At 49.5% G+C, this 17357-nt stretch overlaps 1 protein-coding gene across 1 annotated transcript in view; it reads left to right on the top strand.

The window, feature by feature from the left end:
• Positions 1-363: 363 nt before the first annotated feature.
• The window catches only part of ttn.2 (titin, tandem duplicate 2), a 160376-nt gene continuing 143382 nt past the window's right edge, over positions 364-17357 (top strand). The window contains 34 exon segments of the mRNA XM_057024964.1: positions 364-1101; positions 2486-2589; positions 2883-3086; positions 3459-3746; positions 3831-3913; positions 4039-4253; positions 4338-4413; positions 4560-4706; positions 5979-6089; positions 6662-6892; positions 6971-7078; positions 7738-7980; positions 8227-8286; positions 8480-8738; positions 8912-8984; positions 9065-9262; positions 9781-9923; positions 10010-10152; positions 10225-10452; positions 10569-10810; positions 10889-11121; positions 11196-11360; positions 11468-11636; positions 11750-13449; positions 13522-13803; positions 13892-14158; positions 14377-14649; positions 14730-14993; positions 15068-15328; positions 15463-15723; positions 15804-16067; positions 16256-16516; positions 16607-16867; positions 17046-17306. Coding sequence (XP_056880944.1) covers positions 2499-2589; positions 2883-3086; positions 3459-3746; positions 3831-3913; positions 4039-4253; positions 4338-4413; positions 4560-4706; positions 5979-6089; positions 6662-6892; positions 6971-7078; positions 7738-7980; positions 8227-8286; positions 8480-8738; positions 8912-8984; positions 9065-9262; positions 9781-9923; positions 10010-10152; positions 10225-10452; positions 10569-10810; positions 10889-11121; positions 11196-11360; positions 11468-11636; positions 11750-13449; positions 13522-13803; positions 13892-14158; positions 14377-14649; positions 14730-14993; positions 15068-15328; positions 15463-15723; positions 15804-16067; positions 16256-16516; positions 16607-16867; positions 17046-17306 — 8065 coding nt within the window. The 5' untranslated portion in view covers positions 364-1101; positions 2486-2498.

Here is a 17357-nt window from a genome sequence, read left to right as displayed (position 1 = left end):
TCATTGACTATTTTACTTTCATTATTCTGATGGATTATCATTATCTTTATTATCAGCGTTCCTTTTTCTTTGTCATCATTTTCAAGGGTTTATTTTCTTAAATATTGTTTCATTGATTATTTCATTAAAATAGGTTGTAAAACATGAAAATGTTAAAAGAAAGATGAGAAAATTAATCTTTAACCTTTTTTCTAAACTCAGTGGTTTTCTGGACTTTGATCATTTTCTCTGGAATCTAAAAATGTCAACTCGTTTCTACCAAAATTACTGAAGAATAAAGATTTTCCTGGACCTGAGACCGTCCCTGGTTTTTCCTGGACCTGAGACCGTCCCTGGTTTTTCCTGGTTTTTCCTGGACCTGAGACCGTCCCTGGTTTTTCCTGGACCTGAGACCGTCCCTGGTTTTTCCTGGACCTGAGACCGTCCCTGGTTTTTCCTGGACCTGAGACCGTCCCTGGTTTTTCCTGGACCTGAGACCGTTCCCGGTAGAGGACTCGACAGGACTGGAGCCCTGCTGGAACCTTCTCGTCTCCACTGAGGTGCTCTGACCGGCCTTCGGTGCCTTTAGTTCTGTAGGGAAGGATTCTCTCTGGGGGATCTGGTGTTGTGTTGCGCCTGTGTCCTGTCTGAGGCTCAGAGGGCTCGGCTGGCTCCTGGGCTTCTACCTGGCCACAGGTGAGCCGCCCCGGCGGAGCTTCCTGTTGGCCCGGAGCCTCGGCCCAAAGATTTTCTGTTATTAAATGTCTGACAGGTGCATAAAATGGCTGTGTTGGCGTCCCATGATCCTCTGCTGGACCCGGTGCTGGTGGGGGTTCGCTGCTGGCCAATGGCAGCTCCTGAGCAGTGTGATGTCACAGATGTATAAATGCCCCCACCAGGCCAGAAGGTCCTCTGAGCAGAGTCAGCCTTCCCAGCCTGGACGCCTCGGCTGGAGGGACTGCTGTCAGGAGGAAAACAAAACTACACGGCGCCGTCGGCCTGTAGTTTTGTTTCTGGGCTCAGCTCGTTCTCGTTTTGGATTTTCTGACCCGCTTCCCCGTCAGGAGAGTCAGCCCTGCTGAAGACCGCCCTCTGGGCCACCAGGCACCCTTGAGCACCCAAGTAAGTGATGGTTGATGGTGAGGCGCCGGATCCGTGGGGTTCTGCTGGCTTTCAGAACTCTTGTTGGGCCTGTGTTGGTGTCAGGAGGTCCCAGAATAGCTGTGGTGGCCCAGAGGCGCTGCCAGCCGGGGGGGCCATGGCTTTTTAAGGGAATCGGCAGCAGAGATATCAGATGCAGCCACGCGCCTCATGCTGCTGTCAATCAGGCAGAGGTGTGCGGGGCTAAAAATAGCCGCGCCCCCCCCCAACCGTCTGAAGCTTCTATTGTGGCAGCTGTTGCTTCACCCCCACCTTTACTGTCTTCTTCTTGGGTTTTGCTTCTGCTGTTTTAAGCTCTAAATGCTTCTTCTGGTATTTGACTCGTTTTTGCTAAAATGTCTTTAAACGCCGAAAAAGGCCGAAACACCAAAACCTCCTGAGATGATGAACGTACAGAAAGATACAATAAAAGTGGGACTGGAGATGCTTGACGCAGCGTTGTGGGTCTGATTTGATAACTAAAGAAAACTCTCCCCATTAAACAGACTCGTTAGAGGCGATCGGGCCGGCCCAGCGGCGCCGTGCGTCCTGCTCGGAACACAAACCTCTTCCTTTGTTCTTTTCTGCTCTCAGATCAGATTCCGTTTTCAGTTTCAGCTGTTTTAGCTCAAATGTTCAGACGTTGAAGAGTTGAAGCTAAATGTTTTAGTCCTAAAATTTGAAACCGGGCCGACCCGAGTCCCACCGGCAGCCGCATGCCTGGCGGTTATTTTTAGCTTTATTGGAGCTGCAGAATCGTTCCGTCCGAACGGAAACGAAGTGACTTTTAAACGAATTAAAGCTCCACACGTTTAGGTATCAGAGCAGGAAGTTTAGATCCAAGAACCTTCACAGTTTATCAGTTTATCATTGATCTTAAAAACTGAAGTTTTACTTCATACGTCACTATTGAGGGAGAACAGTTGGAATTTGCTCTAAATTCCTAGGTTTCCATTTTTTGGGGAGCTTTGAGGCCACATGGTGGCGCTGCTGTTGCGTCTTACTTCAGGGGCTGAGGAAGCTTTTCTTCTCGTCCCTTTATGACCACAGCTGATCACAGATCAGAAAAGGGATCAATTGTGATCTGAGATCAGGCCGAAGCGGATCAGACCCGCTCTCAGACCCTGAGGAGCCAGGACCTGGGCGTCCTCAGACTCAGCGGCTAAATATAAAGTGGTGATGTGAGCTGCTGTCGGCAGGTCAAAGGTCAAAGGTCCTCACGCATGATTGTTCCACAGCAACCTGGAGGTGTTCAGACGGTTCAAATATCATCTCGTTTTTAATCTCAACGCTCCAGTTTGTGATTCTGTTAAAGCTTCCCTCACCGATCCGCATCATGATGTCACTGATGGGACCTTTTTTTCAGGGTGCCGACCAACATGTCAACACAGGCGCCAACATTCACGCAGCCGCTCCAGAGCGTCGTGGCACTTGAGGGTAGTGCCGCGACGTTCGAGGCTCAAGTCAGTGGTAAGAAACCCTGAAGTAACCAGTTGTGTGTTCAAAGTGTGGGAAAATCCTGCTGTTGAGGCTAAGTGGCGCCGTTCTGGCGCAGCCTGCTAGTTGTTAGCTTGATCAAAGGATGATGGAGGCTCCTGTTGGCTATAGATTGTTGCTCAGAAACTGAAAAGGATTTGATTCTATTTCTTTTATTTTAGCTTTCACCTCAGCTTTTATCACATTTTCTTCTTCACTCCTTCACAGACGTATTGCCTCGTTGCTAAGTCAGGCTAAACAATGCTAAAGTGGGATCTCTTGTGCAGGTTCTCCAGCTCCTGAAGTGAGCTGGTTCCGTGATGGCCAGGTTCTTTCTGCCGCCGCTTTGCCCGGCGTCCAGGTCTCGTTCAGCGACGGCCGCGCTGTTCTGAGACTCCCCGCCGTGACCGCCGCCCACAGCGGCAGATATTCCGTTAGAGCCACTAACGGTGCCGGACAAGCCACAAGCACTGCAGAACTACTGGTAACAGGTGAGCCAGATCCAGATCCAGCACCTTCCATCCCATCAAAGCCTCCAGAAACCCCCCAAAGTCTCAGCTTTGGAACATTTCCTGCTGTTTTTAACAAATAAGCCGCCTCTTGTCTTTGCTGTCGGCGTTCACTTAAACCCTTTGTTCTTCACCTTTGATGCACTTCCTGTTCTCCGTGATGGTGCACGCACTCGTGCGTCTGTGAGGCTAAATTTATCCTGCTCGGCAGGCCTGTTCGTCACACCGGTGGAACCCAATTTAGATGCAGCTGCTGCAGCATAACTTTCCTTAACGGGAAGGTTGAGCCTGCAGAGCTGAGCCTGCCGCGGGTCTGAAACCTGACCCCTGAACGTGTCCTCCCTGTCTCTGCAGCTGAGACTGCGCCGCCAAACTTTGTCCAGAGGCTGCAGAGCTCCACCGTGAGGCAGGGCAGCCAGGTGAGGCTGGACGTGAGAGTCACGGGAATCCCCAGCCCCACCGTCAAGTTTTACAGAGAAGGAGCTGAGATCCAGAGCTCAGCAGACTTCCAGATCCTCCAGGACGGAGACCTGTATAGTCTGCTGATTGCCGAGGCCTTCCCAGAGGATTCTGGGACATATTCAGTGACAGCCACCAACAGCAGTGGCCGGGCCACCTCCACAGCTGAACTTCTGGTTCAGGGTGAGACGCAGAAACAGGGTCAAATGGGGGGAACTGGGGGAACTGGGGGGAATGGGACTCAAGCTCCACCCATTTGTGCCACAGGTGAGGAGGCTGTACCCACCAAGAAAACCAAGACCGTCGTGTCCACGTCTGAGATGAGGACGTCCAAGGCCCGAGTGCAGAAGGTGAAAAATCAATAAACACTCTTCCGAGCGTCTTAAAGTGAAACTAAAACTGTTTCACATCAAACAGAGTTTTCAATAATTACTCATTAAGTGCCAGAATCCTAAAAGCAACCTCACTCTTTCAGAAGGTGGAGGCCAGTTTCCAGGCTACCTCCACCGTGATGGAGATGCACACACAAGCAGGAATGATGACTCAGCATTTGGCTCACAAAACCCCCCCACGCATCCCCCCAAAGCCAACCTCCAAGTCCCCCCCTTCCTTTATTTCCAAGATGATGGGACGGCAGCAGTCGCCTTCGCCTGTGAGACACGTGAAGGCGCCATCGCCTGCACCCGTCAGGTGATCACCTGAGCAGTTCGGTGTGGACGCCACACGTTGGCCGGGACGCCGTGTTTATGTTTTGTGATCTAATGTCGCCTGCAGACCCGTCTCCCCCTCCAGCAGAGCGTCTGTCTCCACCATCAGACCCGTCAAGTCTCCCATCATGAGCAGGAAACAGGTGGGGACGCTCATCCAGGAGCTGATGCTCATCCAGGAGCTGATGCTCATCCAGGAGCTGATGCTCACCCAGGAGCTGATGCTGATCCATCAGCTCACCTGGACTTCAGTGGTGAATGTTCTCACCATGACTGTGATGTTCTGCAGATTTCTGCCTCCTCCTCTGAGGTCCTTCCTCCCTGGAAGCAGGGAGGCTACGTCGCTGAGGCCGTGACCAGCGTGAGCAGCGTGAGCAGCAGCACCCAGCTTCACGTGGAGAAGCACTGGGAGCAGCAGATCACCGCCACCAGAGAGGTGAGGAGCTGCTCTGTCCATCTGGTTTGATTTGACTGGTTCCTTTAGATGAGTGTTAAACAGCAATGTTGAGCCACAGCAGCTAATTTAAGCTCTCTGAAGAAGCACGAACATCAGGTAATGAAAGCTAACGGACCGGAGAAGACACGTAGACGTGGAGCACGGGACAAACACTGTGACGTCAGGCTGGTTTTACATGATGCTCGAGTGTTCCAGTTCAGAGCCAGATTTCCCCCGACTACAGACCCAGATGGTTTATAGGTGCTTTAACTGGTTTAGAGGGGAGGAGCCTGACCAGGTGGACACCAAACATACATCTGTTAGTGTGACACGACTGGGAGGACACCTTCTAAACGTTACTGTGTTTGAACGTTAACGTGGATTCAAGATATTTCTGGTCAGACACCAGCAACATAAACATCAGCCATGGGACCACGAGTCAGCGTTTTAGTGCAGAACATACGTGTTTTCTTTGAGCTGAGACCAGGCCAGGAGCTCCTGAGCCACAGGGGTACCTGGGACGCTACTGCTGCTGGCTCTGATGCAACGTAATGTTTGGTAATAGAGGGAACATCTGCATCTGTGTAGAGGCCCCAACATGGAGCCCTGTGGCATGCCAACATTACATCCAAGAGCAGAGGATGGTTCTTCTCATCTCGACCCGCTGGGTTCTGCCCGTCACTGCGTCAAAGGCTTCTGCTGTGTGTCACTGTCTGACTGTCTGAAGACGTTCTGAACATCTGACGTCAGTTACTGGCTGCAGGTGCTGGACGGTCCTGAAGCTGCGTCTCAGATGGAGACGCTCATGTCGGCCCTGTGGGCCCTCAGTGGTGCAGGGTCCTTTAACCCATCCTGGTAGAGCAGGGATGGATGGATAGAGGGATGGGTGGACTGATGGATGGATGGATGGATAGAGGGATGGGTGGACTGATGGATGGAGGGATGGATGGAGGGATGGATAGAGGGATGGGTGGACTGATGGAAGGAGGGATGGGTGGATGGATGGACAGACAGACAGATGGATGGATGATGGATGAGTGGATGGATGGATGATGGATGGATGGATGGATGGATGGATGGATGGATGGATGGTGGACAGACAGATGGACAGACAGATGTATGGGTGGACAGACAGATGGACAGACAGATGTATGGTGGATGGGGGACGGCCACTCCAGAAGGTCCCCCAGTGACCCCCCACCTGGACGCAGGTCTTCTCCACCCGTGTGGACGAGCGTGTGCTGACGTGTCTTTGTGCTGTGACCACGTCAGGACCAGCACGTTCCCTTGGATGATAAGAGCGTTGCCGTGGCGACGGTGATGGCAGCCGTGGATCTTGCTCGCGGTTGGGGATCAGTGGAGGCCGCTGTGTCCAGGGAGCAGGTAGACCTCCAGTCTGCTGCCATCTTCACCTCCTCTGACCACCATCTTGTCACCTCTTGCTTAACCTCTTTGTGCTTCTGTGAGACCTTCAAGGCTGTGGTTTCTTCTCTTGTCTAGAGGAGTACCTCCTCACACCTGAGCTGATTCACCTGAAATGTCTAAAATATGATAAACACGAGGATGGAGAGAACTTTGTGACACATTCCTCCAGTCACCACAGGAATGAGAACTGTGACCATAAATCATCTTAACAACCGTTTATTTTGATATCATCTATTTTCTGCTTTGCTGAGCTGACGTGTCTCAGGGCAGATGTGGAGGTTCTGGTCAGGCCACTTGTTGGTTGCTGCACCAATGAGACCTCACATCAGGTGTGAAACATCTGGAGGAGTGGTCACTGTAATTCTCACATTCGCCATCATCATGAGGGACAATTACTGTGTGAACTTGTTCAGGTCTTCAGTCACAAAGCTTCACCTTGTGTTGTGTGAAGCACCTCTGTCTTCAGCCTGTTTGGACCTCACCTGGCGTGTTTCTGAGGGCCTGCTCAGATCTCCTCTTTGTGTCTACAGGCTGAGGGAGGAAAGAAAGCAGGCGCAGTGGCCACGGTGGTGGCTGCTGTCGACCTCGCTCGCGTGCGCTTGCCCTTAGCTGATGAGGAGGAGGCGGCTGAAGGTGAAATGATCCCGCAGGCCAAAGAAATCAGAACCGAGAAACGTGTTGTTGAGACAAAGATTCTGGGGCCTGAAGCCCCACCAGCAGTGTCTGTGACCTCTGATGAGCACAGAGTTCAGGTCTCTCAGGTCAGAAACGTTCTGGATTCATGTTGTGGACACATGGTACCTTCTCATCCACTCAATAAACTCTGTTGATCACTCCAGATTCAGAGAACAACAGAACTGTCCTCCCACGTGGACACCACAGCAGCTTCCGTTCCACACTTTACTGTTTCTAAGGTTTCAGTCCCAAAACTTGAAGCTAGCCACGAGGTAAGGACGGAGCTGTTGCTATCGGCCCAGACCTCATCCTTAACACGCGAACATCTTAACACATGGCCGCCGTTGCTGTGATGACGTGTGGTGTGGTTCACTCACAGTATCGCCACCTAAAACATCTGTGAGGCTGCCACAGCATCACACCCACGATGACCAGCTCACGGTTTCACCAGAGGACCCTCTCTGTGGAACCCTCTGAGGTGTCTCTCCTGGTTGTTGCCATGCTGTGGAAACCTCTCCCCTGCTTTGTTCTTATGGTTTCTTTGTAGTTCAGGAAGTGAGCCCGGGCTCACTTGGCTCAGAACCTCCCTGGATTTACGGGATAGAAGATAAAACTTCTGAGTTCTGAATGAGCAAAATTTCAAAGTTAAAATCTCCACCAACGGCTAAAAGGTTAAACAACAACCTCAGATAATGAAACAAATCATATGAATCAGAGTTCTTCCCATTGGACCGTCATGCACAGGTGTGCCACAGGTGCAGTGCCACAGGTGCAGTGCCACAGTGCAGTGCCACAGGTGCAGTGCCACAGGTGCAGTGCCACCCTTCCAGGCCGGTTTCCTAACTGTAGTTCCGTGGTTCCGCTCACTAACCATCAGGTGATGGACAGCGTGCTCGATGATGGCTAATGCTGTTCTCGTTGGCTCGGGCAGGTGTCCATTGCTGGCTCAGCTATTGCCAGTCTGCAAAAAGAGTTTCGCTCCAGCTCCCCCAGAAAGATCATCAAGCCAGTCAAGTCTCCCAGTCCGTCTCGTAGGGCGACGGTTGAGGGGCGAGTGACCCTGGAAGCCGTCCCGCCTCCGTTCAAAGATGTCAGATATCAGAGTCAGTTTGTGTTACAGCAGAGCGGCACGATGGCAGTGAGTGAGGAGGAGTTTGAGGACTGGGAACCTCAGGTTGGTCCATCCATCCTCCTTTCACTTTTCTTTTTAACCCCATTTGGATTCCTACCTGCATCCCCGTAATGAAACAGTCACACCCCCCCCCCGTCCCACAGAAGCTCCTCTAACTTCCTGTCACCCTGTAGAAACCATCTGTCTTCTCTGCAGGCTTTTATCGCCTCCTTTCCTCCATCCTGACAGACGTCTAACATCTTGTTTTCTCTCAACCGTCCTGTTGCTCATGTTGTCTTGTCCCCTCAGGAAGCCTCTGCTGTCCCCACAACCACTCAGGAGGCCTCTGCTCCCCCAACTCTAGTTGTTGTAAGTACTTCTCCTGTTTATTTCTTCTCCCAGTATAACCAATGCATTAACCCCCTCTGTCCCAGTATAACCAGTGCATTAACCCCCTCTGTCCCAGTATAACCAGTGCATTAAACCCTCTCTGCCCCAGTATAACCAGTGCATGAAACACTTATTATTTTTAGGTTTTAATGAATTATTTTCGTATCTTCAGGGACTGAGGAATGTGACGGTGACCGAGGGCGAGTCGGTCACTCTGGAATGTCAGATCAGTGGTCGGCCGGCCCCGGTGGTCATGTGGTTCAGAGAGGACTACCAGATCGAAAGTTCCATTGATTTCCAGATTAGCTACACCGATGGGATCGCTCGTCTGACGATCCGTGAGGCTTTCGCCGAAGACAGCGGCCGTTTTAGCTGCACCGCCACCAATGAGGCAGGAACCGTTAGCACTTCCTGCTACCTGCTCGTCAAAGGTAAGATCTCCTGTCCTGCATTCAAACAAATATCAGCGACACACAAACTTGTCTTTAAAATGTGTTTCTAATATAATAAACATGCTTATATTAGCAAGAGCAGGTTACATTAATGCTAACATGGTGTTGCCATGGATACTGTTTGATTGCTACATAACGTTTCTTTGTTTTAGTGTCAGAAGAAATTGAATACAGAGAAGAAACTCCTGCTCAAGTTACTGAAGTTGGAGTCACCCAAGAGAAAATGTGAGTTGTGAAATGTGTTTAGCTGTTTGTGCGACTGTCGATTCACCTGAACCTTTGATGGAGAGCTTGGGTCTCCTCAGTGTCACCGTGGAGACAAAGGAACAGGTTACACTGGAGGTGAGCACAGGAGAATCAGCTGCTCCGTTCTTCGTGAAGAAACCAGCTGCTCAGAAACTGGTGGAGGGAGGAAGTGTCGTGTTTGAGTGCCAAGTTGGAGGAAACCCAAAGCCTCATGTCATCTGGAAGAAGAACGGTTTGCCTCTCACCACCGGATACAGGTAGAGTCTCCAGCGGTCCAACCTTCTCAATGGTGAACGTCTCATCAACTGGTTCATGATTAGTCTGAGTGAGATGGTTTTAATTAGTAAGGATCTCTCTCAAGTCAATTCAACCAACACAACCAAGCGGTGAAAATGAAGCTTTTATGACAATCGATTCATAAATAGAGATGATATTTACAATTCATATACTGTAAAATAAGAATGTAATGCAAGACCCAGATGGCGTAGAAGACAACTTTAGAAGCTTTTCTTTAGAGTCAGTAACAGTTCCTCATGAGCTCCTCTCCTGGACCAGGTCTTTAATGGGTTGAACTGCTGCCTGTTTGGCCCCTGTTATTGTCGGTTAATGAGGTAGACTCCAGAGAACCGATGATGCATTCAGCATGCACCGCATTGGCCCAAAGGATTCTGGGAAAGATTCTGTTGCCCTCGTGGTGGCGAAAAGCATAGTTAGAGTTATTTCTAATGGCTAAGCAACAACATCTAACAAGCGATACTTCTCGTGCTGCCATCAGATATAGAGTGGCCTACAAGAAAGAAACTGGAGAATGCAAACTGGAAATCTCCATGACCTTTGCTGATGATGCGGGCGAATACTCCATTTTTGTCAAGAATCCGCATGGAGAGGTTTCGGCCTCTGCCAGTCTGCTGGAAGAAGGTACCTAACACAGACTTTCTCTTGCAAGTATCTTCTTAAGCTGTAGTCGACTGCGGCTCAACACACTCGTGCGTCTCTGTTTACAGAACAATATGAGGCCTACATGAAGCAACAGGATGTGACATTTAAAAGTGAAGTGACAACGACCGTGATTCAGGAACCATCTGTGTTTGTCAGTCACACGGAGCAGAGACAGGTCACGACCCCCGTCAGTGTGGTGTCAGAAAAGGTGCGTACCCTCTGGACATCCTGACGCTTAGGACCACGCCACTGGATAAATGTTGCATTGCTTGTTTTGCAGGAATTTCTCATTTCAGCCTTCGAGGGGAAGATCATTCAGGAAATTGAGCTCCGTATCATGAGCATCACCTACAGAGAGTTGGTGACTGAGGACAGAGAGCTGATGGTAACAGCAGCAGAGGGGGAGGCAGAGCAGCCAGCTTTTGACACACCTGTCAAAAACTACAGGATTATGGAAGGAATGGGTGTTACGTTCCACTGCAAGATGAGTGGAAGACCTCTCCCCAAGGTAGAGATGCTGAAGAAAACAGTTCTAAAAGAATCAACACGCACTCTAAAGCTTCAACTCTGGTGAAACAGCAAAAACAGGAAAACTGAGTTGGGTGTGCAAATGTCTTCTACCAGATCGCTTGGTTCAAAGATGGCCAGCGCATCAGTCCCAGTGACCGTTACCAGATGGGGACTCTGCCAGATGGGCGTGCCAGCCTCCGCCTGGCTCAGGTGCTGCCAGAAGACGAGGGTGTGTACACAGCCTTTGCAGCTAATGTCACGGGCAATGCTGTCAGCTCTGGGAAGCTCTACGTGGAGCCGTCTGGAGTTTTCCTGCCTCAAAGATACGCATCACAGCCAGCAATGCAGAGGATCAGGTACAGATCACGAGTTCACTCTGGAGAACATCCTATGATGTGAGACGGAGCTAAGATGCCCCCATCCTTTCCTTTCAGATCCACGTCTCCCCGTTCTCTGAGCCGCTCGCCTGCCCGGTCACCCAGCCGTTCTCCTGCACGTTCTCCAGCTCGCAGGCTTGATGAGACAGATGAGGCCCAGCTAGAAAGACTGTACAAACCCGTGTTTGTCATGAAACCAACCTCCCTCAGGTGCTCTGAGGGGCAAACTGCAAGGTTTGACTTAAAGGTGGTTGGTAGACCCATGCCAGAAACATACTGGTTCCACAATGGTGAGTGAAAGCAAGACAAATTCTTCAACTACATTGTTACTCTGGTTCTAAGGGAGTTTTATTTTCTTGTACAGGACAACAGGTGGTGAGTGACTACACCCATAAGATCGTCATTAAAGAGGATGGTGTTCAGTCCCTCATCATCGTCCCTGCCATGCCAAAAGATGCTGGAGAGTGGACAGTCATTGCCCAGAACAGAGCTGGACGGATGTCTGTTGCTGTAACTCTTACTGTTGATGGTAAGTCTGCCATCTAATGTACCACAGTATAATTAGGGTGTGGGCCCGTTATGGTATCGTCCCTTCCTCAGCTTGCACTTCATCTTTTAACTTTAAATCATCCACAGCTCGAGAAAGTCTGACACGCCCTCAGTTTGTTGAGAAACTGAAGAACCTCACAGTGAAGCAGGGAACTCTGGTTGAACTGGCTGTCAAAGCCATCGGAAACCCCCTCCCTGACATAGTCTGGCTAAAAAACAGTGACATCATCACCCCACACAAGCACCCCCATGTCAAGTATGTATCATCTAACTGTAGCTTTGAATCATTCAAGCTCAGATTCGACCCTATTTTCTATTCTTTTTAAAGCCCCGATCAATGTGGTTAATCAATATGTTTATGTATGGCAGAATTGATGGAACCAGAGGAGAGGCCAAGTTCCAGATCCCATCAGCATCCGGCTCTGACAGTGCCTGGTACACGGCTACAGCCATCAACAAGGCTGGCAGGGACACCACTCGCTGCAGGGTCAATGTTGAGGTGGACTTTGCTGCTCCTCAGGCTGAGAGGAAACTCATTATTACAAAAGGAACCTATAAGGCAAAAGAGATTGCACCTCCTGAACTGGAGCCCCTGCATCTGCGCTATGGACAAGAGCAATGGGAGGAGGGTGACCTTTATGACAAAGAGAAGCAACAGAAGCCACAGTTCAAGAAGAAGCTGACTTCTATTCGCATGAAGCGTTTCGGTCCAGCTCATTTTGAGTGCAGACTGACTCCTATTGGTGATCCCACCATGGTGGTGGAGTGGCTGCATGACGGCAAACCCTTGGAAGCTGCCAACAGGCTGCGAATGGTCAACGAGTTTGGCTACTGCAGTCTTGACTACGAAATAGCTTATGCGAGAGACAGTGGTGTCATCACCTGCCGTGCTACCAACAACTATGGAGTTGATCAGACTTCAGCCACTCTGATTGTGAAAGATGAGAAAGGACTCATAGAAGAAACGCAGCTTCCTGAAGGGAGGAGAGCCCCGCAGAGAATGGAAGAAATTGAGCGGGTAGCTCATGAAGGAGGACCTGCAGGAGTTTTCACTGATGAAGAATTTGAAAAGACCAAACCTGAAATTGTGTTGCTTCCTGAACCGGCCAGAGTGTTCGAGGGTGATATTGCCAGATACCGCTGCAGAGTGACAGGTTATCCTGCTCCAAAGGTCAACTGGTATCTAAATGGACAACTTATTCGCAAAAGCAAGAGATACAGACTTCGCTACGATGGAATTTATTATTTGGAGATTGTTGACATCAAATCATATGACTCAGGAGAGGTCCGGGTAGTTGCTGACAACCCTCTAGGCACAACTGAACATACTGTAAAGCTTGAAGTTCAGCAGAAGGAAGACTTCAGGTCAGTATTGCGACGTGCTCCAGAATCAAGGCCTAGTGAGGCGGCACAGGGACCTAGCAAAATTGGTTTCGATGTTGTGAAAGCTGAAAAACGTGTGGAGGCCACAGACAAAGACAGAGAAGTCGTAAAACTACGCAAGACACAAAGGGTTGTTCATGAGAAAACCTCGGAGGAGTCAGAGGAGCTGAAGAGCAAGTTCAAGCGTAGGACTGAGGAAGGTTTCTATGAGTCCATCTCTGCAGTCGAGGCCAAGTCTCGCAGGAGAGATGACTCCTATGAAGACCTGCTGAGGAAAACAAAGGATGAGCTACTCCACCACATGAAAGAGAAAGAAGAAGCAGAGAGGAGGAGGATGGAAGAGGAGGGGCAGGTTACGATCCCTACATTCAAACCAGAGAGGGTTCAGCTTTCCCCAAGCATGGAAGCACCCAGAATCCTTGAGAGAATTCAAAGCAAGACCGTGGCTCCCATGGATGAAGTGCGCTTTAGAGTCCGAGTTGTCGGGAGGCCAGAACCAGAGTGCCAGTGGTTCAAAAATGGCATTCTGCTGGAAAAGACTGAACGTATTTACTGGTTTTGGCCTGAAGATAATGTCTGTGAGCTGGTGATCCGGGATGTCACCGTAGAAGACTCTGCTAGCATCATGGTTAAAGCCAATAATGTTGCTGGCGAGGCTTCAAGCCACGCCTTCCTGCTTGTGCAAGGTAAGGACATTTTACATCGTCGCACTCGCTTTTCCAGGTTCATTTTTCTCACAACTTCTTTCTCAATTGCAGCCAAAGCAACAATTAGCTTCACCCAACACCTTGAGGACCAAACGGCAAATGAGAAGGATACCATGGTGACGTTTGAGTGTGAAACTAATGAACCATTCATCAAAGTGAAATGGCTGAAGAACGATATGGAGATCTTTTCTGGAGACAAATACCGAATGCACTCAGACAGAAAGGTCCACTTCTTGTCTGTGCTGATCATCGACTTGAAAGACGATGCAGAATACACATGTGCAGTTACAGATGATGAGAGCGTCAGGACAAGCGCGAGGCTGACTGTGGAAGGTAATCCATGGATGCAATTTTTAGATTTGCTCCTTTAAACCCTCTTCTTTGTGAAATGGTTGTTCGATGGCTGTGGATCTGTATGCAGGTGCTGCCCTGGAGCTCATCAAACCCATGGAGAACATTGAGGTGCCAGAGACCTATGCTGGAGAGTTTGAGGTTGAGCTGTCTCGTGAGGATATTGAAGGAAGGTGGTTCTTTGGTGAAACGGAGCTCTCCCCTAGCAGCAAACACATCATGTCCTGTCGCAGAGGACGACACACTCTTTCTGTGAAGGATGTCAGAAAGGGAGATCAGGGCAAATACACCTTTGTTTGTGGAGATCTTAGGACCAGCGCCTCACTGAAGATGAAACGTGAGTCACTTTTGGTGCCAGTGTGATTTTACTGTGAGCGACCAAATAAATGAATCTTTTTTCAGTCAAAAATCGTTTTTATGAGATAAGATTATAAAGACCCAGAGATATAAAGAAGTATGTGTGTAAATCAGTAAACATGAGGAACTATTAATGTGGATGACTGTTATTCGTTAGTTCAGTTGTTGTGTTACCTCATGGACTTTCCTCTCTTTCAGTGCGTCCAGTGACACTGATGCTTCCCCTGTCTGACTTCACGGTGTGCGAGGGGGACATTGCTCAGCTGGAGGTCAGGTTCTCTCAGGAAAATGTTGAGGGGACCTGGTTGAAGAACGGTCAGGCTGTGTCTCCCTCAGACCGTGTCCACATCGTGATTGACAAACAGGTTCACAAACTGCTGCTGGAGAACGTCAGCACAGAAGATGCTGCCTCTTACTCTTTCGTTGTTCCAGCCCAAGATATCTCCACCTCTTGCAAACTCAGCGTGCAAAGTAAATGTATCCATTATTGCCGTCAGTTCCTGCCTGTGACTGAAGGCAAACCGCTCACCTATGGCTTAATTTCCCTGCAGCTATAGACATTGTGGTGCCACTCAAGGATTTGTCTACGGTTGAGGGCACCAAGGCTGTTCTGGAAGCCAAAATCTCTGCTCAGGACATCAGCTCAGTGAAATGGTACCACAACGACAAACAGGTGATGCCAAGTGACCGAATACAGACAGTGGCGAAGGGAGCCAAGCAGCGCCTGGTTCTTAGTAGGACCCACGCCTCTGATGAAGGACAATACAAACTGGTGGTTGGCAAGGTTGACACCTGCTGCAGGCTGACTGTAGAAAGTAAGATTTGATCAGAGTTCTATTTTCATGTCCTCTTAAGTGTCTGTGTTGTAACCACAAAGCTGTTTGTACAGAGGTTCACATTGTGAAACACATGGAGGACAGAGTGTGCTCAGAATCCCAGAAAGTTACCTTCACAGTAGAAGTTTCACACCCTGGGATTGAGCCACTTTGGACTGTCAGGAACCAGCAGCTAAAACCTGGAGCCAAGTACAAGGTGGAATCAAAGGGCAAAGTCCACTCCCTGACCATCATCGACACCATGAAGGACGAGGAGGGCCAGTACATGTTCCACGCTGGTGAACAGACGTCGAGCGCCATGCTGACTGTCTCAGGTGTGTCCCAGCTTTTGAGTAGCTCACTAAGTTCAGCTGCATTTTTAAAACAACACTAACCAAGTTTTTAAGGCCACATGTATTCAAACGCAGTTTGGACAATTAATATATGAAAACACTTGTGCTGCCACTAGGTGGAGCCATCACCCGCCCCCTACAGGATGTGACTGTGGCTGAGTCTCAGACGGCTGTGCTCGAGTGTGAAGTAGCCAATGCTGAAGCTGAGGGCAAATGGATGAAGGAGGGTCAACCTGTGGACTTTAGTGATAATGTTGTGAGCGACGTAAACGGAGCCATCAGACGCCTGTCAATCATTATCACCAGACCGCAGGATGTTGGCGAGTACAGCTACCAGGTGGCTAACTCCAAAACCACAGCTAACCTGAGGGTGGAGGGTAGGTCTATGCTTCAGTTTCAAACAGGTGTCGAGCACCACTTCATGAGCGTGTTAACTGAGATCGGTCTATTCCTGCAGCGGTGAAGATCAAGAAGACTTTGAGAAACCAGACAGTGACAGAGACCCAGGATGCAGTGTTCACGCTGGAACTCACCCACGCTGATGTGAAGGGGTCCCAGTGGATAAAGAACGGTGTGGAGCTGCAGAGCAGCGACAAATATCAGATCAGCTCGGACGGAATGGTTCACACGCTGAAGATCAAGAAGAGCAACACACAGGATGAATCCGTTTACTCCTTCAAACTGGGGAAACTGTCCGCCAATGCCAGGCTCAACGTCGAGAGTCAGTGTCCCCCGTTTACTATTGCTCACCCAGTTTTCTGTCCACTAAGTTTCACTCTTAGAGTTTAAATGGAAACCAGTAAATTGTTCGATAAAAGATTTGGGTCTATCAGATGTGAAGTACGAATATGACTGAAAAAAGTGTGACATAAAAAGTGTAATCTTAATGTCAATCTTCTCCATGTTTAGCTATCAAAATCATAAAGAAGACAAAGGACGTCACCACGCTGATGGACGGCACCGCGTCTTTTGAGATGAGTCTGTCACATGACGACGTCCCAGTTAAATGGCTGTTTAAAGGGGCGGAGCTTAAACCAAGTGACAAGTGTAAGATTCTAAGAGAGCGAAAAGCTCATAAACTCATCCTGCAGAACGTTGACAGCAGCAACGCAGGAGAATACACGGCTGTGGTGGGTCACCTCCAGTGCAGCGCCACGCTGACGGTCGAGGGTCAGTATCAGTGTTGATCGGAGAGACACAACTGTCCTTGTGTTTGTTTTTAAGGTCAGTATTTCATATTGTCGCATTTGTCTGCTGCAGCTCTGCAGATCACCAAACCCATGAAGGACGCCTCCGTGGCCGAGACCCAGGTGGCCACATTTGAGTGTGAAGTGTCCCACTTCAACGTGCCGTCCACTTGGCTGAAGGATGGCGTGGAGATCGAGATGAGTGAGAAGTTCCGGATCGTAGTTCAAGGAAAACTCCACCAGCTGAAGATCATGAACACCAGCAAAGATGACTCAGCAGAATACACCTTCATCTGTGGAAACGACCGTGTGTCTGCGACGCTCACCGTTAGCCGTAAGTTCACATTTCATCTCAGAGGGAACGGAGAAAATCCCCCTTAAATGTTCTTTTCTTTAAACTGAGAACTTTAAACTTGTTAAACATGAACAAAACCAACGAGAAAGCATAAAGAAATCAAATGTTCCGATTGTTTTAAATGACACACCTCTGATGTGACCATGATTCTCTGCAGCCATCATGATCACCTCCATGCTGAAGGACCTGAATGCTCAGGAAAGAGACACCATCACCTTTGAGGTCACCGTCAACTACGAAGGTATCACCTACAAATGGCTTAAGAATGGGGTGGAGGTGAAGTCTTCAGACCGCTGTCAGGTCCGCAGCCGACAGCTCACGCACACGCTCACTATCCGCAACGTTCATTTCGGAGACGGGGGCGAGTATCAATTCGTGGCCGGCTCTGCTGCTACCAGCGCTAACCTGTTTGTTGAAGGTAACTTGCTTTGTTGCACATCTGAAGCGCTGAAATATGAGCAACATCATA

This window comes from Takifugu flavidus, chromosome 1 (genome assembly GCF_003711565.1).
Source record: "Takifugu flavidus isolate HTHZ2018 chromosome 1, ASM371156v2, whole genome shotgun sequence".
In the NCBI taxonomy this organism is placed as follows: domain Eukaryota; kingdom Metazoa; phylum Chordata; class Actinopteri; order Tetraodontiformes; family Tetraodontidae; genus Takifugu; species Takifugu flavidus.
The sequence above is the reverse complement of the archived record's forward strand: the minus strand, read 5'-3'. Positions and strand labels throughout refer to the sequence as shown.